The sequence below is a fragment of the Mrakia frigida genome (genome assembly GCF_051309035.1).
Source record: "Mrakia frigida strain ATCC 22029 unplaced genomic scaffold BDY24scaffold_3, whole genome shotgun sequence".
NCBI classification, from domain to species: Eukaryota; Fungi; Basidiomycota; class Tremellomycetes; order Cystofilobasidiales; family Mrakiaceae; genus Mrakia; species Mrakia frigida.
The window spans coordinates 912,293-932,185 of record NW_027481278.1 but is presented as its reverse complement, the minus strand read 5'-3'; the positions used below and the strand labels follow the sequence as shown (position 1 = coordinate 932,185).

The 19,893-nt window shown below is 55.5% G+C and overlaps 6 protein-coding genes across 6 annotated transcripts; 3 read left to right on the top strand and 3 right to left on the bottom strand.

The window, feature by feature from the left end:
- Positions 1-31: 31 nt before the first annotated feature.
- On the bottom strand, positions 32-7,731 carry LAA1 (AP-1 complex accessory protein LAA1). Its single transcript, XM_076637645.1, has 15 exons — positions 7,556-7,731; positions 7,370-7,453; positions 6,985-7,272; positions 6,808-6,870; positions 6,555-6,710; positions 4,666-6,480; positions 4,194-4,595; positions 2,833-4,116; positions 2,525-2,756; positions 1,686-2,433; positions 1,509-1,615; positions 1,121-1,424; positions 885-1,041; positions 559-790; positions 32-458 (listed from the first exon to the last, which is right to left on the bottom strand). Exons 1-15 carry the CDS (start codon positions 7,592-7,594, stop codon positions 178-180), a joined length of 6,192 nt encoding a protein of 2,063 aa, XP_076500431.1. The 5' UTR covers positions 7,595-7,731; the 3' UTR covers positions 32-177.
- A 977-nt stretch (positions 7,732-8,708) lies between these two features.
- PBP1 (Pbp1p) lies at positions 8,709-11,639 on the top strand. The gene is made up of 9 exons (XM_076636198.1): positions 8,709-8,963; positions 9,051-9,291; positions 9,395-9,699; positions 9,784-9,857; positions 9,928-10,270; positions 10,351-10,500; positions 10,581-11,060; positions 11,133-11,177; positions 11,266-11,639. The coding sequence occupies exons 1-9, from the start codon at positions 8,958-8,960 to the stop codon at positions 11,536-11,538; spliced, it is 1,917 nt and encodes a 638-aa protein (XP_076500430.1). The 5' UTR covers positions 8,709-8,957; the 3' UTR covers positions 11,539-11,639.
- On the top strand, positions 11,640-12,342 carry BDY24DRAFT_164581 (uncharacterized protein). Its single transcript, XM_076636199.1, has 2 exons — positions 11,640-11,862; positions 11,940-12,342. Exons 1-2 carry the CDS (start codon positions 11,719-11,721, stop codon positions 12,243-12,245), a joined length of 450 nt encoding a protein of 149 aa, XP_076500429.1. The 5' UTR covers positions 11,640-11,718; the 3' UTR covers positions 12,246-12,342.
- Positions 12,343-13,491: 1,149 nt separating this feature from the next.
- On the top strand, positions 13,492-14,324 carry BDY24DRAFT_368344 (SH3 domain-containing protein; the record flags this gene model as incomplete). Its single annotated transcript, XM_076638019.1, has 4 exons — positions 13,492-13,872; positions 14,025-14,084; positions 14,199-14,284; positions 14,318-14,324. 4 exons carry the CDS (start codon positions 13,492-13,494, stop codon positions 14,322-14,324), a joined length of 534 nt encoding a protein of 177 aa, XP_076500428.1.
- Positions 14,325-15,060: 736 nt separating this feature from the next.
- Positions 15,061-16,388, bottom strand: RPB5 (DNA-directed RNA polymerase core subunit RPB5). Its single transcript, XM_076638760.1, has 7 exons — positions 16,258-16,388; positions 16,096-16,175; positions 15,903-16,007; positions 15,739-15,820; positions 15,501-15,640; positions 15,311-15,422; positions 15,061-15,229 (listed from the first exon to the last, which is right to left on the bottom strand). The coding sequence occupies exons 1-7, from the start codon at positions 16,327-16,329 to the stop codon at positions 15,197-15,199; spliced, it is 624 nt and encodes a 207-aa protein (XP_076500427.1). The 5' UTR covers positions 16,330-16,388; the 3' UTR covers positions 15,061-15,196.
- Positions 16,389-17,237: 849 nt separating this feature from the next.
- Positions 17,238-19,889, bottom strand: BDY24DRAFT_358042 (cyclophilin-like domain-containing protein). Its single transcript, XM_076637824.1, has 11 exons — positions 19,789-19,889; positions 19,671-19,718; positions 19,508-19,599; positions 19,379-19,441; positions 19,236-19,287; positions 19,152-19,174; positions 19,025-19,089; positions 18,900-18,927; positions 18,685-18,807; positions 18,134-18,598; positions 17,238-18,030 (listed from the first exon to the last, which is right to left on the bottom strand). Exons 1-11 carry the CDS (start codon positions 19,845-19,847, stop codon positions 17,648-17,650), a joined length of 1,401 nt encoding a protein of 466 aa, XP_076500426.1. The 5' UTR covers positions 19,848-19,889; the 3' UTR covers positions 17,238-17,647.
- Positions 19,890-19,893: the final 4 nt, after the last annotated feature.

The following is a 19,893-nucleotide window of genomic DNA, read 5'->3' as shown; positions in this document are numbered from 1 at the left end:
AAAGAATAAGGATTTTCTCTCAGCGGTATAAGATGATCGCACGAGCGTGCATCATGTCTGGTATATACTTCTGCTTAACTAGATCTAAAATCGAGCTCAAACCAAAATCTTCGCTCCTGCTCCTCTCTCCTTCTCCCCGCCGACTCTCCTCCAAATCAACCCGAGATCAATCCCTGCTTAACCGAAACTCCTCAAAGCGATCTGAGGAGCCACCTTCTTCTCCATTCCAGCTGTAGCGACCTTCCTACTGCTCTCCACACTCTGCCTGATGGACGTCTCCAGGATTCCTTTCGCTTCCGGACTGAGGGTGGCTGTCGCGTCTCGGAAGGACGAGGGAGCTTGGGACGCGAGGGAGAGGAGGTTGGCGACGACGAGGGAGTGGGTAGGAGTTGAAGGTGTTGCAGTTGGGTCGAGGAGAAGGATGAGAGTGGGTAGGAGGATGGTGTAGGTTCGGGTTTCTGAAGGGAAAGGAAAGGAAACAAGCACGAGCAGGGTCAGCTCTTCGTTTGTTGTCGTCGTCTCTTTTGTTCAATAAAGTTGGGAGATCGCTAGACTCACTCGACTCTTCCCCGTTAATCCCAGCGGCAAAGCCAACGAAAGCCTTTACCACATCCTCCACACCAGCCATCCTCCCGTCAGCCTTATCGAGCTCGTCTGCGATCTCGACGACTCGTCCGACGAAGGCGATCAAGGAGGGGACGATCTGACCGACGCAGTGCTGCATGGTTGGGTTTCCTCGACTCGAGGTGAGAATGAGAGTCTTGGCGCATTGGACGGCGGTGATGGCGATCTGAACGAGCCGAAAAGAACGAGGAGGAGGAGTCAGTTCGAGGGAAGGGGAGGCGACGATGGACGGGAAGAAGATATGAATGAATCAAACGCACCTCGTCCTCCTCCGAAAGCTTCTGACCAATGATATCACAGGTCCGTTCGACAACAGCTCGCCCGATCTTGACTTCGGCGGGGAGAGCAGTGAGAAGGAGGGTGAGGGCGAGGAGGTTGTTCTTGACTTTCGTCGCCGCGACCGTTCCAGATCGTCCCCTACAACAAAACAGACAATGAAACAGTCAGCAACAGCGTCCTATGCATCTTCTCTGAAAACTGAGCTCGACCAACTCACCTCATCTCCTCGATATGTCCAATACAAGCTGAGAGAAGTCCGTTGATCACTCTCGGGAAGACCTGACCTGACGGCTGTCTCGAGGCGTAGGCTCGGTCGCAGAGCATCTTGAGGAGCATGAGGGTAGGTCCAGCGAGATCGACTCTTGACGATTCGTCCTTGAGGAGCTCCGAGTAGAGGTAGATCGAGACGGCGTAGAGGTCCTCTCGTTGACCTGCTGGGAAGACGTCGACGATTTCCATGTAGGCGACGAGTGCAGTTTTGATGAGGTTGACTCGGTCGGTGGCTGAGTCGGAAGAGAATCCTGTGAGTGGAGAATGAAGAATCGAGGAAGGTCAGCGGGGAGAAGGAACGGACAAAAAAAAAAGGGAGAAGAAGGGAGACGAACGAGCAGGCTCCCCAGCGGCTGGAATGGCTTGACGAAGGACGTAGGCGACGATAGCGAGGCATCGATGAAGTTGAGAGGGTTCCGAAGAGGATCCTGGGTCGTCGGATCTGCAAACGGATGACGATGGGAGTCAGTGTCGAAGCGAAGAGTCAAGGTAGAAGAGAACATCGAACTCACGAAATGGCTCCCTTCGCCAACGCACCAGCGTGACTCTTCGCCAACGACGCCAGCACGAGCACCATCTTCGCCTGAGCAACCGGAGGAGCCGTCATCGCCAATCGGTAGAAAAGCGTGCAAAGCTCATCGAAGATGGGACCTTCAAGGAGGACGTTCCCTGCGAACCTCTCCTCGACGAGGCTCTTCAACGCCGTCAACGCGATGATGGGAACCGACACTCCCGTCTCCGAATGGTAGCTCGAGCTCTCTCCTGCCGACGTAGCGAGGGCTTCGAAGGCGAGTCCGTAAACGACGAAGAAGTAGGTGGTAGGATCCGATCGCTGAGCGGGAGGAGGAGGAGGGGAGGTTCCGACGGGGAGTTCGACTCCGTCCATGGCGCTGAGGACGTAGAGATCCTGTTCCTCCATTGTCGAAGCAACGGCTTGAAGAATGGGAGCCCACGAGCGTTCGTAGTAAGGGAGGAGAACCTCTCGTCCGAGTCCTGAAGCGGCGAGGTCGGCTGAGGAACCCATCGACGACGAGCCTGGTCCTGCCTCGGGATCCGTTCGAATCCGAGCGTAGTCTCGAAGGGAGGTGACCCAGAAGGGAGCGAGAGCTGCTCGATGAGGTTTGATGACGTCCCGGAGGTATTCTTGTCGAAGGGAGGAGGATTGGAGTTCGGCCCACGCAGTGAGAATCGAGATCTTGAGCATGATGGACGCGTTCGTCGAGAGGTCTCGAACCTCGCCAAGGGAGGCCATGTCGGCGTCTGGTAGAGCAAAATAGTTGGAAGAAAGGTCAGATCGTCGTTTGACGCGTCGAAACAACGGAGAAGAGAACGGAGAGATCGAGGAACGGACCTTGACACTGCTCGAGCGCGTTCGTGAGAAGCTTGAGGATCCTTCCCATCCTATCGACCTGCTTGATGACTCCACTTCCAACGAAGACGGCGCAAATTTGAACGGCGCTGGCGAGGACCTCGGGAGTCGAATCGGAGGCGAAGGCGGGAGTGAGAGCGGCGGCGATGGGAGCTTGGTGCTGCTCGAGGAGGAGGGATCCCTCGAACTCCGAGTCGGGCGAAAGAGCGAAGGTCTGTGAGGAGGAAAGTAAACGTGTTGTAAATAAGTATGGTTAAAAAGAAAGGAGAGAAGGAAGAGACGAGGCTCACCTGAATCACATCCCTCAGCACCGTCAGCCCCTGCAATCTAATCTCCGTCACCTGAGCCGTCGAGGCAGAGAACGCCATCCTGATGAGATCTCCCACCCTCGACACCAACATCGCTCTCGGGTTCAGGTTCATCTCCCTAGCCAACAACGAGTTCAACTGCTCCGGTCGTCCAGCCGAAACGACGGCGACGACGATGTCGTGCAAGCACTGAAGCGCGAAGAGCTGCGTCCTCCATCTCGAGGTGAGTCGGATCCCAGCGGCTTTGGCAGCTTCCGTTGAAGCGACGATGGACTCGACTTCGTCGTCCTGGAACCGAGAGGCTTGAGCGGCGGTGGTGGACGTCGAGGAGGTGACCTGCTGGGACGCGGTGGTTCGGTTCATGATCCTCTGGCAGAGATCGATCCATCCTGACGGCGAGGCTGCTGAAGTCTGTTTCGCCCAATTGGAGATAACGTCTCGAACTCCTTCGATGCTGGGATCGTCGTCAAGAAGTCCGAAGAGGTCTTCGACGAGTTGGTTCCCTCCGAGTTTGGACATCAACGGCGCGTCTCGTTGGACGAGTTGGTAGAGAGCGTTGACCGAGGCGACCTTGAGAGGACGACGAGCCGATGCGAGATGGGTTCGGAAGGAGGCGACGAGTTTGGGAACGTCGACCTGACTGGGAGCGAACATGAGGAACTGCTGGTGGCACTTGATCGCCTCGACCGAGATTCCTTCGTCCTCCTCCAGCGAGAACTCGTTGACGAGGATGAAGACCAACGACCTGACGGCTCCGGCCTCTTGAAGCTCCGGTCCCAGCACTCCGACGATGGCGCTGATGATCCTACAGACGATCTGGTACGCTGGGAGGTCTCCTCGAATGTTGACGCTTCCGATCGATCCTCCTTCCGGTTCGTGCGTATCGGTGAGGTAGATGCTAGCGAGTTGACCGAGGGTGGAAGAGATGAAGGGGGAGTAGGAGAGACTGGCTGCTGTGATGACTTGAGCGAGTGAGGTCATGGACCAGAAGTGGACGACGGGATGGGGATCGTTGGCGAGGGAGACGAGGATGTTGACCATGGTTTTGAGGAGAGGACCTCCGATGAGACTTCCGACGTAGGTGTAGATGGCTCCAAAGGAGAGAGCGCATCCAGCTCGAGATTCGGGGTTTCGGTTGTTGACGATCTGGTCGACGAGCCACTGGATCGAGGTGTTGAGGAAGGTCGTTCCGCTGATGCTGGCAAGTCGTCCGAGAGCTTCGCTTCCGGCTGTTCGAAGAGTGAGATCGCTGTCGAGTACGGCGTCCTAGAGAAGGGGGGAAGAGCAAAGAGTCAGCGAGGCAAGGTGAAGGAAAAAGAGGAGACTAAAGTCCACCGACGAACCTGAAGAATCTCCTTCATCGACCCAGCAACTCGACCGCTTCCCATCGTGTCCTTCCCCTTCCTTCCTCCCGTCGCCATGACCTCCCTCAAACTCCTCCTCACAGCTTCCACCGAGTTGACGAATACGGCCATCTTCCTCGCTGGGTTCCTCTCGAGCTTGCTCGACCGAACGTGAGCGACGACCTGGGAGAGGATCTTGGCCTGCGTCTCGACGTCTTGAGCTGGGAGGAGGATCGAGAAGAGTTCGATGGCTGCGTCGACGACTCCGGTAGCAGCTGGTGGTGGTGAGGGCAGGGATTGTTCGATGGAGACGGTCGACATAGTGGAGGAGGAAGAGAGAGGAGAGGAGGTGCAGAGGGAGAGAGGATCGTTGTCGACGGATCCAGGGATTGGGGAAGTGAGCTGTAAAAATCGAAAGAAGAGTCAGTCACCAATGTGATGTGGAATGTACAGAAGCAGGAAGTTAACTCACCAAAGACTGGATCTCAACCTCAACTCCATCTCGATTCAACGCGTTCGACCCCGTCCCGCTCCCTCCTCCTCCGTCCAACTCCGCAGGATACTCGTCTCCCGTCACCAAACTCGTCACTCCCGCCGCATACCCATCCACCGACGCCCAAACTCCAGCGAAATGACCTGCACTGGCAGCGATGGCAGCCTGGGTGGCCGATCCTCCAGCGAAGTTGTCCGGATCCGCAAAGACGGCGACGGTCGCAGCGAGGAGGGAGGGTTGAAGGGATTCCGTTGCTGAAGAGGGTCCGAGGACGGTGAAGCACTGGAAGATCCTCTTCCTGAGCATCGTCTCTCGTTCGGAGAGAGAAAGCTGAGGAGGCTTCGAACCGTTGTGGACCGAGGACGAGGCCGACGAGAGTTGCTGTTCTCGGAGAGCTTCCGAGTGGAGGGAGGTGAAGGTGTTGATGAAGGTGAGGGTGTTTCCGAGGAGAGCGACGAGTCGTCGTGCGACGTCGAGGTTGACGAGTTGGGTGAGGTTGTGTCGGAGGAAGGAGAGGATGGAGGTGAGAGTGGCTTCCCTGACGTCGAGGAGGAACTTCCATTCGGCTTCTCCTCGAGCTCCTGCCGACGAGTCCTTCGACGTAGGTTTGGGTAGAGCGTTCCTCCAGAGGACGAGGAGTTGAGGAAGATGGAGCTTGACGAAGCTGGGTCCGAGAGTCATGAGGGAACCGATGAGCGTCCAGGCGACTTGAACCTCGATGGTGGCGATCTTGACGTCGTGTTCTCCAGCTCGTTTGAGGAGGGAGATGGCTAGATCGAGAACGTTGGCCGAGAGGTCGTACGAGACGTAGAGAGGTCGTTCTGGGATGACGGCGATGAGGGAGGAGAGAGCGAAGGCGCGTCCCATCATCCTCGATCCGATGTCCGTTGGTGCGACGGGAGTTCCGAGCATTCCGACGTCCTTGTTGAGGTCCGAGAGGATGGAAGTGATGGTTTTGGAGAGTCGAAGAGGAGTGGTATGGCAGAAGCACCTCAGGCACCAAGCGGCTGCGACTCGGACGGCTTGACTCGGATGACTGACGAGACGAAGGAGAGGGTCCGAGAGAACCTCTTGAACGGGAGGAGGAGCGTTTCCGAGTTGTTCGAGGAGACCTGCGATCTCGTTGAGGACTGGGACGAGGACGAGTTGAGTGGGAGCGACGACTCCTGGCATCGGTGAAGGCGACCACTTCTTGAGGTAGGACGAGACGAGTTCCCTGATGGCTCCGATCTGACCTTGCTCGCTGAGGAGACGAACTCCGATGAGATCTCTGAGAAGGATTCCGACGGATCTCCTGACGACGAGGATCTCGTGCTTCGACTGGGTGTTCCTGATGAAGGAGACGATGTCCGTGAGGAGATGTCCCAGGATCTCGGGGTAGTGAGCCTCGACGTAGGTCGCTCCGAGCGTGCTGAACAGCGTCGAGTAGACGTCGACGATGGCGTTCCTGGTCTTCCTCGAAGTTGCTGGACGGTTGAAGGGAGTAGAGAGTTGACGAAGCATCTCGTTGGTGGTGAGGAGAGTCTTCGAAGCGTCCTGGGCGGCTCCTGAGGGAATGCTTCCTTGATCGTCGTCGTCGTCCGGGTTCGTCGACTTCTTCTTTTTCGGAGCCTCGACGACGGGAGCGGATCCTTCGACTTGAGTAGCGGTGAGGAGGTGAGCGATGAGATGGGAGAGGGATCGACGAGTTTGATGATCGGCGGTCTCGAAGGACTTGAAGGCGGGAGAGAGGATGGATTCGATGTCGGAGAGAGTGGTGATGAAGGTCGTTCGTTGAGCGAGGGTTTGGAGGGCCTGGAAAGCAGATATAGTCGAAGGCGTGTCAGTGGATGTTCGCAGAGGAGAGATGAATGTAAACGAAGTTTCACCTCAGCACAAACTCGCTGTATACTGAGAGCCTTGTCGCTCAGCCCGTTCCTCAGCTGCTTGAGGATGTCCTTTCCTAGCTGATCCGAGACGGCCTTCCCTGCTGTGACGAAGGACTTCTGCATAGCGAGGAGAGCATGGTATCGAAGGATGACGGGCTGATATTAAACGAGAAGGGAGAAGATCAGCTCAGGTGCGAGATCGAGGGCCCAAGAAGAGGAGGAGGAGGGAGAAGGAAGGAAGAGCGAAGCTCACCTGAGCGTTGGCTTTGAGAAGCTTGAGAGCTGAGAGACAGATGTCCGACATGAACGACATGTTCTGAGAGGCATAGAAGAGGACGAAGGTATGGTCAGCTTCAGATCCATACGCTCTCTGAGCTCGAGGCGAGCAATCCGAGAAGAAGGCAGGAGGGAAGGGACGTGGAAGACTCACGTTCGCACCGAGCTCCTTCATGACCTCTCCGACGACGTACCAGCAGGCCACCTTGGTCTCCCTCTCAGCCTCCTTAGCTCCTCTAGGCACCTCTCCTCCTGCAACCTTCAAGATCTCCCTGACGAACTCGAACAAGCTCCTGTTCTCTGCCTTCTTGTGAAGAACGACGAGGCATCTCGCGACGAGGTGTCGGATCGGACGACCTGGTTTGGGAGAAGAAGTCGGAGGGGAAGTGAGGATTTTGAGGAGAGCAGCTTCGAAGGCGGGTTGAACTGGTTTGATTTCGTCCTGGAAAGGGGCGAAGGAGGGCAAGAAAGAGTGAGCTCGAGAGGGAAGGAGGGAAGATGGGAAGGAGCTCGCCGAGGGAGGAGAAAGGTGAACTCACGACGCTGAGATGGATGAGAGCAGCTTCGGCTCTGGAAAGATACTGGAGAAGAAAGATGTCGGATTGATCTGAGGATAGTTTGGACTATAGATAAAGAAGGAAAGATGGAAGAAAGTCAGCTCAAAGAAAGAGAGGCGAGCTCGCCGTCCTCGTCTCGTCCTCCTTCGCTTCGTCTTGAGAACTGACCTGATCGAGGACAAGCGCGTCCACTGTATATTCCTCCATTCCCAGATTGATTCGAGGACTCTTTTGAAAGTCTATGCGAAAAAAGTATAGAAGATGGCTGTTGAAAGGTGACGAGGGAAGACACTCTGACGCCGCCCTGACCTTCGAACCCGGTCGCCTCCCTCCCTTCCTTCCCTCCAACACCCATCCCCCGCTCCCTTCTGTCCCTCCCTCCCCGATCTCTAGGGTTAGCTGTCTTTTAGACGCAATCGCTACAGCTTTATCATCGCATTAGTCGATTCGATACCACATCAAAGAGCAGGTCTTCAACCGTGAGTTCCGTTGCTCCTCCTCTCCCGTTCCTCCCTTCCCTCCCTCCCTCTCCCCTATCAGCTCGTTCGCATCGTTCGTTTCCCTTCCTTTGTACTAACACGATTCCTTTTGCTTTCTTTTCCTTAACAGAGATCCTTTGTGATCCGAGCCTCCTCCGTTTCTCTTCTCTTCTTCACCTTCTTCCCACCCAACCCTTCCTTCCCCTTCGCCAATCCACCAAAGCTCGCGCCCCGCCCTCCCAAAACTCTCCCCTTTTTCCCTTCTTTCTTTCTCTTTTTTTTTCCCACGATGGCCACCAAGAGCAAGCTCCGACCTCGTCCTCCTTCTGAAGTTTCAAGTCTTTCCAGCGGAGGAGGAGGACCAGGCGTCGGTCTCGGCTCAACTTCACCAGGAGGAGCTCAACCCAACTTCATCCCGCCAGGACAGCAAAGGTCAGCTTCACCGTCCTCTTTCTTTTCTCGTTCTTGATCTCGATCGTCTATCGGAGCAACTTCGTCTGCTAGAGCATGCTCTCGTAGACCTCTCCCTTCAAGCTCAAGCTGGCCCGAGGTGATGCCGTTTCAATCGAGGCTGTTCTCGAGATGGCTTCTGTCGAGAGCAGGCAGGATCTAGACCTCTTTGAACAAGAACCTCCTAGTTACCTGGGTCTCGTAGAGGAGATCAAGATCGAAGCTCAGAGGTCGTCTCGACATCTTTGAGCCCATCGCTATCGAGATCTCGCCTCGACAATCCCATCTCTCCCTCCACTCGCCTCCTCCCTATCCCGCGTTTCACAAGTCATCTTTCACGCGCCGTTTCGACAGCTACTCGCGTGCATCCTTCTCTGCCTTATACCTGAATCGTTTACTGACCCTTCTTCTTCTTGCATGCTTTTCTTTCCTCCTCCAGACGAGGAAGCTGGAGAGACGCTGCTTCTCCCTCTCCTTCGCCTCAAGTCGGTCCACGAGCTTCGGAACCAGCTCCCAAACTCGCTTCCAACCTCTCCACCACGTCCATCCCTTCCCTCGGCTCGTCAACTCCTACCAAGAAACCTCAGCAGGCGAACGACCCTCTTCTCAGCGAGAAGATTCTTCAGCTCAAGATCTCAGGCATGCTCGTTCGTTCAACTCCTTCTTTCTCTCCCTTGCTCCGACCCTTTCCGAGCAGCATGTAGCTGATCGCTTCTCCTTTTTCCTCTGTACAGAGCCAGAAGGTCGAGGTTCTCCTCAAATCGTCTCAGAAGTTCGAAGGAACCCTCGGAGATCTCGACAGGTCGGGAGGAGGAGAGTCGTTCGGAGTCGTCCTCAAGATGGCTCGAGACGTCAGCTCGCCTCACAAGGGAGTTCAGAGAGAGATCGTCTTCCCCAGTCGAGACGTAGTCGACGTTCGAATCTTTGGAACCGACGGTTCGGGTTCTGGATCTTCGAAGCCTTCAGGCAGGGAAGGTGAGCTCGTCTCCTTCGTCGCAAGACCTCAACACTTCCTCCTTCCGCGTCTCGTTCAGCTCGCTGACTCTCCTTCCTTCGTCTCCCTCGTACACATCTCCAGGATTCCAAACCGATACCGACATCTCTCGATCTACTCCTCTCGGTCAAGAACGAGAGCTCACTCCCTGGCAAGCTCCCTCAGCGTCGACTTCGACCAACCACTCCCTCGGAGGAAAGGGAGACGCCGACACCTTCGGTGCTCCTACCAACGGTCGAGGATGGGATCAGTTCGCTGAGAACGAGAAGAGGTTCGGTACCAAGTCGGATTTCCACGAGGAGCTCTACACCACCAAGCTCGACAGGAGCGGGAAGGACTTCAGGGAGAGGGAGAGGCAGGCGGAGATTATTGCTCAACAGATCTCGCAGGTGAGCTTTTCCTTCTTTCCCATCGCTAGGAATTGATCCAGAGATGACGTGTGCTAATCGATTCTGTGTCTTTCGTACGAGCAGAGCACTTCGTCGAACCCTCATCTCCAGGAGGAGCGAGGCCAAGCTGTCGACTCGTCTCTCGGAGAGGAGGATCGGTAAGTCGCGATCTTCTCTTCTGCTCCCTCGATTTCTGACCTGACTCTCGTTTCCGTTCCATTCTCTCAGATACTCCGGAGTCGTTCGAAGCACCAACGCCTACGTCCCACCAGGAGCTCGTCGGTCAGGCGCTTCTCCCGTCCCTTCACCCACTCCTCCCTCCATCCTCGTTCAATCCATGGCCGCCAAACCTCCTTCCAACGGAACCGCTACTCCTCTCGCTCACCCAGCTCCTACCACCCTCGCCGCTACAGCTGGAATGGCTCGAAGCAGCTCGTCGGCAGGAGGAGCTCAACCTTCGACGAAGACGGAGCTTCCTCGAGGTCCAACGGACGATCAGGGACCGCTGGGGCAGGCTGTTGCTGCGACGAGAGTTCCTTCGACTGGATCCGCTGCTGCTGAGGAGGTTCCTGTGGGTTGATTTCGAGCTTTCGATTCGTGTTCGAAGGAAGGAGGAGACGGAGCTGACTCAAGCTTCGCTTTTTCGAACAGGGAGAGAAGAGCGCTCTGTCGGCTTTCCACGAGTTCGTCAAATCAGATCGACAGCGGTTGGAGCTCAAGAAGAAGCAGATGGAAGGGAAGGCCAAGTCGGAGAAGGACAAGAGGTTGAAGGAACTCGTTCGATTCGGACAGGACTTCAAGGTTTGTTTTTTCTCGTTCCTCTTTTTACCTGCGTCTCTCCTTCGCTGACCTTTCCTATCTTCTTCTTCGTCCCTCTACAGCTCAAGACCAACATCCCCGAGGATCTCGTTCCCATTCTCGCTAAGGACGCCGACAAACAGAAGGCCATCATCGAGAAGGCTCACGCCGACGCTCTGATCGCTTCGACCCGAACCTCTCCTCTCGTCTCCAAAGCCGCCGCCGTTCCCTCTCCCGTCACTCTCAACACCTCCTTCGCCAACCGTCGTCAACTCGTCGGAAACGCTGGTGCGGCTCCCTCTGCTGCCGCTGCCGCTCTCGCCGCTCGAGGAGGAGGAAAGATCGCTATGAACATCCAAGACATCCCTCCCTTCAATCCGGCTGCGAAGACTTCGAAACCTCCTGCGACGTTGGGAGTGGGACCTGCTGGATCGTCCTCGGTTCCTCCTGGACCTCCTTCGCCTGCTTTCTCGAGTGCTAGCCAGGCCAGTGCAGCCAAGTTGAACATCAACGCTCCTGCTTTCGTGTTCAAGCCCAACCCGAACGCGTCCGCTTTCCGACCCGTGGGTCTCCTTTTTCCCTTGATCGTTCTTCGCTCTACTCGATACTGACTATCTTTTTCATCCATTCTACAGTCACTTCCTCCAGCGACGGCGAAATCCCCTCCCGTTCGCGAGATCGTCAGTCCTCCGACGCGTCGGTTTGCTCTTCCCTTCTCGATCGTCCCAAGCTGACCTTCTCATTTTCTTTCTTTTCCTTCTACCTCAGCCTCCTCATCACTCGGCCGTGAACCCCGTCAAACCTCTCCAACCTCTCGCTCCTCGACAAGCTCCTCCTCAGATCCAAACCACTCCTCAACCCATCCAATCCGATCTCCCTCCCAACCCTTTCTTCGGAACCAAGCCGTTCAAGCGAAGCGCCGCCGTCAACGTTCGAGAAGACTTCAACCCTCACAAGTCGGCAATGGTTTCCGAGTCTACAGCCTACCGTTCGTTCTCCTCTGGAGTCTCACAATGGTCCTTTCTCGACGCGTCTCGCTGACTCGTCTCGACTTCGCCTTGAACAGAACCCAACTGGCCCTACTCTGGTCGACCCTACCGATACCTCTTCCCTCCAACCGGTCCTCAGGACATGTTCTCTCCTCCCGGTGGACCCGACCAACCCATTCCCTTCGGCTACCACCCTGATTCCATCCCTACGGGAATCTCCCTCGGAGCAGCCATGGCTCCTCCTCACGCCCTTTCACCAAGCATGCACCACGCTCAGGTCAACCCCAACTTCCTCCATCAGCAGCATCACGGAGGAGCTCCTCATCAGCAACAGCAGACTCAGTTCCCTTACCCTTACCAGCAGTATCGATACGCTGTGAGTCGTCTCACAAACTCTCCTTTCTTCGTTCGTCTTGAAGCTCACTCTCGTTCTTGTTCCTTCGTTCGTCGCAGCCCCATCTCGGCCAACCACCTCACGGCTCTCCCTTCAGCTCGCCAGGACCAGGTCAGCCTGGACCGAACGCTCAGCAGCAGCAGCAGCCGGGAGGCGCAGGAGGACCTAACTCGTTCAACTCGCCCGGACCTGGGAGGAACGAGATGCTCGCTGGAGGAGGGCAGGGAGGACCGGGAGGACAACCGGGCTTTATGCCTCATATGTATCCTCCTCAGGGACTGGGGATGGGTCATTCGGGGAGTCAGGGGGGACCGGGAGGACCTCGTGAGTTTGAGATCGTTGGGTTGGGCCGAGACCCGTCGTGAGAACTGAATTGCTGACTCTTTCCTCGTCGTTTCGCTTATTTCCTTTTTCCGTTTCTTTCTTCTCTCAGCGAACATGGGTTTCCCTCCTCCTCTTCGTGAGTTTTCCTTCATTCTCTTCCTCTCTAGCCTCTTCGATCTCGTTGCCTCCCTCCTTTCCCTCCGCTGACCCTCGTTCCAATATCGTCCTCAGATCCCTCCTACATGTCCCAACAACAACCAGGAGGAGGCTTCCCTAACGGAGGAGGAGGAGGAGCTTCCCGGGGACCTTACTTCCAGGTTGCTGGTCAAGGAGGCCCCGTTCAGAGTCCGCAGAGTGAGTCTCGTCTCCTCCCCCCCGTCCGTTCTTCGTTCGAACAAACTCTCGCTGACTCTGCTTCCTCGTTCTCGTGTATTTGTTGTGCAGTGGGACACGTCTATCCAAGCCCGAACCAACAACATCAGCAGCCACCACCTCCTTACATGCAGCAGCAACAGCAGCAGCAGCCGGGAGGAGCGTCGCATTTCGCTGGAGGAGGAGGAGGAGGAGGACCGGCTGGAGCTGGGGATGGGCACTGAGCGAGAGGGAGGGAGGCAGATCTGGAGAGAGGGTGGGCGAGGGATCTGGGATTTGGGTTGTGGGTGGGAGAGAGAGGCACGGACTCGGGAGGAGAGGGAGAGGGTGGAGGGAGAGAGAGGGATCTTGCGGAGAGAGAGTCGAGAGATCAGATCGAAGAGACTTTTTTTCATTGACTGGAAAGAGAGGGGAAAAAAGGGAGAGATTGTTTGTGAGAAGAAAGGAACGAGGGGAAGGAGGAGGGAGAGAAACAGGACGAAAGGAGGGTTGAGACGCGACGGGTCGGAGGGAGGAGACTGTCGACGTTTTTTTTTACCGCTCGAAAGCCGAGAGGTGCTCATTTTGGAGCTACACTCTTTCTGGCTTCCCAGGACTAGCGTTCGGGCGACCTTTGAGCCCTCGCACGACTGTAAGTGGAAGAAAAGGGAGGAAAGATGAGGAGAAGCTTCGGCGGCCGTCTGGCTCATTTTTCCTCCTCTTCTCGCGTCCCTTTGCCACTTCTGGGCTCAAAAGTACGCCAGCAATCACACCTTGAAGACTCTCGTCGACTTCTTGACTCTCCTATAAAAACACGAGCGAACGTCACCCTTCCAACCGCGGCCGGGTGCCGCGTCGACGTCGCTCCTGAAACCTCTCCCTTCCCTTCCCTCTCCTCCAACCCTCACCTCGCACTTTTCGTTTTCTCGGCCAGTCATGTCTCTCAATCCTTCCGACGCTCTCCTAGCCCACACTCTCAGCTCCATCACCTCCTCCCTTCAAGTGCTCAGCTCTCTGAATCTCCTCTCCGAAGCCGACTCCTCCCTCATTCGATCCAAACTTCCACCTCCCAACGCTCTCTCCTCCTCCTCCTCTCAACAAAGTCATCACGCCCTCTCTCCTTCACCTTCGAACGGTTCCTACAACAACAACAGCGTTCCAAGTCCTTACCCAGCTCCTATCTACGGACACGGGAACAGCAACGATTCTCAATCGAGTTTCGGCGGAGGAGGAGCGCACAGGGTTCCTCCTCCCCTTCCTGGACGTTCTTACCCTGGCTTGGGAGAGGCGAGAGCAGTTTGGGATTATCACGGAGGAGTAAGTGGCATCTTTTTCTACTTTCTGAGGCTGATGAGGAGGAGAAAGGGCTTTCGACGAGTAGCAGAAAGCTGGGGAAAGGAAAGGAGGACGTCGACTCGAGCTCACCAACTTCCTCCTTCTTTCTTTCGCTTCGTTTCCGTACGGAACAGGCTCCGGATGATCTGATCTTCAAGAAGGACGATATCATCGTGATCACTGAGGAGATGAACGTACGTCGCATCTTTTTCCGTATCTGGCTGACGCCCCAAGGAAGGAAGGAGGGACAAGAAACGGTACGAGCTCACCTTCCCTCTCCTCCCTTCCTCGTTCGTTTCGTTCCTCAGCCCGAATGGTTCAAAGGTCACCTCTCAACCGATACCTCCCTCACGCCTCGAATCGGTCTCTTCCCTTCCACCTACGTTATCAAACTGTCAGTTTTTTGTTTTTTTTTTTGACTTTCAAGCTCTTGATCTTCTCCAAGCCGTCGCTCACTCTCTCCCCTCGTTTCCTCGCCCAGCCCTCCAAACTCCCGAGGTTCAGCTCCTCCTGGAGAATACAAAACCGATAACGTTCCTTACGCTCAGTACAACAACAACAACCAAGGCTACAACTCCCCTTCGCCTCCGACTCAGCAGTTCCAGCAGATGCAGCCCTATCAACCGCCTCAGCAGCAGCAGCAGCAGCAGCAAGTCTACGATCAGCATCAGCCTGGTCCCGTGGTTCAGCAAAAACCTCCTAAACCTCCTGGGAAGTTTGATGGGATGGGGAAACTGCTGGGTGAGTGAGAACACGAGCGTGAGCGTGTTGAGGAAGCTATGAGAGCTGATCTCGATCCTTCTTTGGACTCTCTGCAGCTACCTCGGCCGTAGGAGGTGTAGGATTTGGTGCTGGTAGCGCTGTGGGCTCAGGTTTGATCCACGCGATTTTCTAAATCGAAGGGATGCAGGGACAGAGAGACGAGCAGAAAGAAGAGGGAGGACGACGCGTCGCGTTCGCTTTCTTGCTTTGCCTTTCTTTTCGCTTGTTCTGTTGGACCCTCGGACTTTACTTTTCGGCTAGATTAAGATACGATGAGTCTCACGACAAAGGTTTCTCGGCTGAGGAGACCCGGCGAAAGCTTTCGAACGAGAAGGAAAAGGAGCGACGACGACGAGGCGCTTTCGTCGCTTCCCGTCCCTCGAGCTCTTCCAACGAGCTCAAACGTTCAGATTACCTAGTCGTGTCATTCAGAATACAAGTGAAAAGAAAGCAAGATGCGAAGTGGTAAGAGAAAGGAGGAGGAGGAAAGATGAAAGATGAAACCCCAAAGCGAGACGAAGAGCGAAGAAGACCTCTCGACCGTCTATAGGACGATTCGGAAGGTGCAGTATCGACCCTGGACGTGACAATGCCGTGCAAGAAGGGTCAGCTTCGATTCGAGACGATGAAGGGAGGGAGGAGGAAGAGTGAAACTCACAGCCGTTTCCGAAGGACGAGTGATCTTGACGACCTGTCCACGAACGAGACCGTAGTATCGTGCCACGGGATCAGAGATGAGGATTCGGGGGAGCTGGGTCTCTCGGAGACGGCTGCGAGACGATACAACAAGCAACGAAGGTGGTGAGTAAGGAAGAACGAAGGGAAGCCGAAGGCAAAGTTGAACTGACTATCGAAGAAGCAGAGCGGCCTTCTCCTCCTTTGGCAGAACCTCATGACGAGGAACGAGGTTGTGTTTTGTGATGTTGACGAGCAGATCAGCTTCGGGGTACTCCTCCAGGGTGTAGTCCTGTCCGAGTTGGGTGATGACCTGAGGACGGGAAGGAAGCAAGGAAAGGAAGGGAGGTGAGGTGAGCTCGAGAGAAGGAAGGAGGCGCGAGATGTGAAGAAGCTGGAGGACAGACGAACCTTTCGTGCTGGTGGAGACATAGCGTCGGCGTAGATGATGATACCTCGTCGAATCTTCTTGTCGTCCAGGATACCGATGAACCTTTCGAGGGGGAAGGGAAGGAGGGAGGGAGGGGGGTGAGCTTCGAGAGCGAAGGAACGAGACGAGACGAGCTGAAACTCACTTCCTCATAGTCTTGACTCCGACCTTCTTCTCGTCCGAGTAGAAGACAAAGATGGAATCCTCAGGATCTGTTCGAGAGTTGGTCCAGAAGTTGAGAGAGTTTCGGCTGGGAGGTGGAACGAAAGTGAGGTCGAAGGTCAGCTTTGTTGCGTTCTCCTTCCTTCCTCTCTCTACTCGAGCTCGAACGGACTCACTCTACGGAACCGTTGGGGGCGAAAGTTTTTTTGAAGTTGTCGAAAGACATCTCCTTCTCCTCCTCCGAAACTTGGAACCCCTGTTAAACCAGAGCGAGTGAAGTGAGGATCAGCTCCTTCGCCTTCTCCTTCTCCTTTGAGCTCGACGCGGGAGGGACTGACTCTGTCATCCACGAGCTCGTGAATGGTCTTGTTGACCCTGAACAATCGAGCGATCTCCCTGTCGTCGGCCATGATGGATTAAGGTGGATGAGATAGAGGGTGGGTGGAGGGAGGGAGAGGTGGGGGATGCTGGTCGTTAGAGGCGACCTCCTTCTCGCTTCAAATTCGCTCCCTTGACTTTCGTTCGAGCTCACCCTTTCCTTGCTGGGAAGCCATCAACCACCACAGACACCTTTTCTCGTACTTTCGATATGGATTCCTCAGACGAAGAATACGACGCTCAACCTGTCGCCAGCACATCCACGATTCCTGCTGCTGCTGACGTCTCTGCTCCTGTTGGGAAGGGAGGGAAGGAGGAGAGGATCAAGAGGAAGAGTGGGAAGAAGGGGAAGAAGTTTGTAGAGGATACCGTGAGTCTGGCTTCGATTTTGATTCATCTTGAGGTTGTATGAATACTGATCTACCTCTTGCTGGTTTTCCTGTAGGGTTCTCTGCTCGCTCTGATCTCGGAGATCGCAGGAGAGAAGGAAGGTGCTCGAGCTGACAAGCTTCAACGGACGGTGAGCTCGACCTTCCTTTCCTTCCCTCCTCCTTCACCATCTGACTCTTAGACCTCTTCTTTCGCAGGCCAAGAACCAGAAGGAAACTGCCACGGCCGTCAAGACCAAAGCTCAACGAAAACTGGATCGAACAGCTCCTCTCGTTCGTTCCCTCTCCTCCTTTCTCGAGCTCGAGCTCAACTTTCTCCTCCCCTCGTTACCTGCTGACCTTTCTCGCCCTTGCTCGCTCGTTTCTCTGCAGCGAGCTACCAAGAAGCTGCTGCTAGAGAAGGATCAGGAGAAGAAGGCCAAGCGTAAGGCTTTGAAGAAGGGACCTGTCGAAGTGCCGTCGTCCGAGGGGAAGAAGAGGAAGACGGTCTCGTTCGGACCTTGAAATAGCTCTGACGATCGATGTAGTTGTACGAATGTACTTTCTGGTGTCGAGAGGTGCTTCGTGCTTGGGTCGGGACGGTGTGAGGAGAGAGAGATTGCGAGTGATGGGACTTCTGCTCGACGCGCGGGCGACGATGATCTCACCTCTTGTACGTTCTTGTCGTCTCTGAGAGATCAAACTAGGATCCCGCGGGAGCAAATTCTACATCTTCAGGCTGTACGGATACGCAAGGTTCACAGTTGACAGGATATGAGACGAGCGGATTCAAGCGACGGGGAACACCTCCACGCCCTTCTTCGAACTTCGCAGTGAACCCTCCCTCTTCCCTTGAACCGATTCGGATTGAGAGCTCGAGCATCAGCCGAGGTTGATTCCAGACGAAGAAGATATGCCTGAGAGTTCGATCAACATTAAAATGAACGAATCCGTAGCCTCATCCTAGCGAACCGATCGTCACCTAGAATCCTCTCATCCCTCCTCCGCCTGGAGCAGCCTCTTCCTCTTCCATCACGGGTCCCTCGTCCACCGCCGCTTCCACCCCAGCTTGCCCAACAGCAACAGCCTCGTTCTCCTCTTCCGTCGTAGCAGCCTTGTCCCTATCCTCATACCGTCCTGCTCTAGCTCCCAGCTTCGAATCCTCGTCGGCTCCTCCCTTCGAAGCAGCGACGAATCGTTCCGCTCCCGCACCTCCGGCCATGTCGTGTTGCCAAGCTGATTTGGGAGCGTCGGAGGAGGAGAAGTTGGAGCGAGAGTGTTGAGGAGCTCGGTTTCGGTAGGACGGCGCGTAGGAAGGAAGAACGGGAGAGGGAGCGTTTTCGCTGAAACGCATCGCACCTCGACCTGAGCGAGAGAGGGAGGATACAAAAGGAAGTGTAACCGTGTCAGCATGCGCGGAGAGGTAAGAGCACTGCGAGGAAGGAAATGAAGAACGAAGGAGACGAACCTTTGTACCTCACTCCTCCATCTCCTCCAGCAGCAGCGTTCCTACTCCTCTCCTCCTCGTCCCTCTTGAACCTCCTCCTGATCTCCTCCAGCTCCACCCGCTTCCTCTCAGCCTCCTTCTCTCGATCCTCCCTCTCCAGTCGAGCATCGATCTCAGCGTCCGTCTCCTCCCGCTCTCCATCAGGAGCCTTCTCGTCTCCTCCCTTCTTGCTCTTCTTGTCCTTCTTCGACGACGACTTGTGCTTCGAGGACTGGTGCTTCGAGGACTTCTTGGACTTCTTGGACTTTTTCTTGGATGAACGTTCGTCGTCCGAGTCCGAGTCGGATCCAGAGGAAGAGTCGGAATCCGAGTCGTGTCGACGATGCTTCTTTTTGGAGGAAGAGGATTTACGACGAGGTCGGTCGGAGTCGGATCCCGAAGAAGATGAGGAGCGACGACGACGGGGAGGAGGGGAGTCTTTGCGAACTGAGCGGAGTAGAGATCGAAGGGAGGAGGGGAGGTGAGCTCAGGAGAAGATGGCACGGATAGGGAAGGGAAACCACAAAACCAACCTTCAGTCGCTGCTGGCTTCTTCATGAGCTCGAGCTCTCCGCAACGAGAGATAGAGACGGTCTGGAGAGGACGATCCTTCTTGTCGGTAGGAATGGCTTCGATGGTCTTGAGGTGCTCGTAGCCTGATCGAGTCGGAAAGGAAAGGAGGAGGAAACGCGTGAGCTTGAACGTCGAGCCTGTTTCTCTTCGTGGGTCGAGCTGAACGAAGACGAACCTGATACGACCTTTCCGAAGACGCAGTGCTATGAGATCGAGGAGACGGCAGTCAGGAAGCTGTCCCCTTGGAAGAGATGACAGCAGGAGGGAAGGAAGAGTAGGAGGTCGAGAACGAGAGCTCACCTTTCCGTCGAGATGGGGAGCCGGTGCTAAGGTCATGAAGACCTGACTTCCGTTGGTGTTGGGACCTGGAACGAAGAGAAGGGATCAGTCCCGAGCAGACTCCTTGTAGTAGTAAACCGCGACGCACCCTTGTTGGCCATCACAAGCAAGCTGAAGGAGGAAGGCAAGGGTCAGCTCGAGGTCAGCGCGAAGAGAAGGGAGTCGAGCTCACCCTTCACGATCCACCGGTGTTGTGAGATCCTCGTCGGCGAACACTCCCCCGTCTGGATAAGAATACAAGCAATAGTCAGATCCCATCTCGACTAGAGATAGAGATCAGGGAGGAGGAAGGGGAGGAAGGAACGGTGAGCTCACAAATCGATTCTCCTCCCGTTCCATCCTTCTTGGTGAAATCTCCGCACTGCAGCATGAATTCGGCTGTAGGAAACAGTAAAGAACGTATCAGCTTCCGTCCTGGATACTACTAAAGCGAGCTAGACGTACGGATGACTCGATGGAAGGTGCTTCCAGCGTAAGAAAGAGGAACGCCCGACTTCGCTGAGACGCCTGCCTCTCCAGTCGAGAGGACACGGAAGCTGAAGGAGAAGAGTTAGGGAGTGAGCACAGGACTCAAAGGGTTGCTAGAGCGAGGGCGTATATAACTCACTTCTCTGCTGTCTTGGACACCTTGTCCATGAAGAGCTCAAACACAACTCTGCGAGGAAGGAAGGAACTGAGCTTGACTCTCTCCTTCTCGAGCCTGAAGGAAGACCCCAAGGACTCACCTTCCGATAGGAGCTCCGTCGATGGAGATCTCCATGAACGTTCGAGGATTAGGAGCCATGGTTTCGATGTTGCTAAGAGGGGGGGATGGTCGTTGGGGGCGAGGA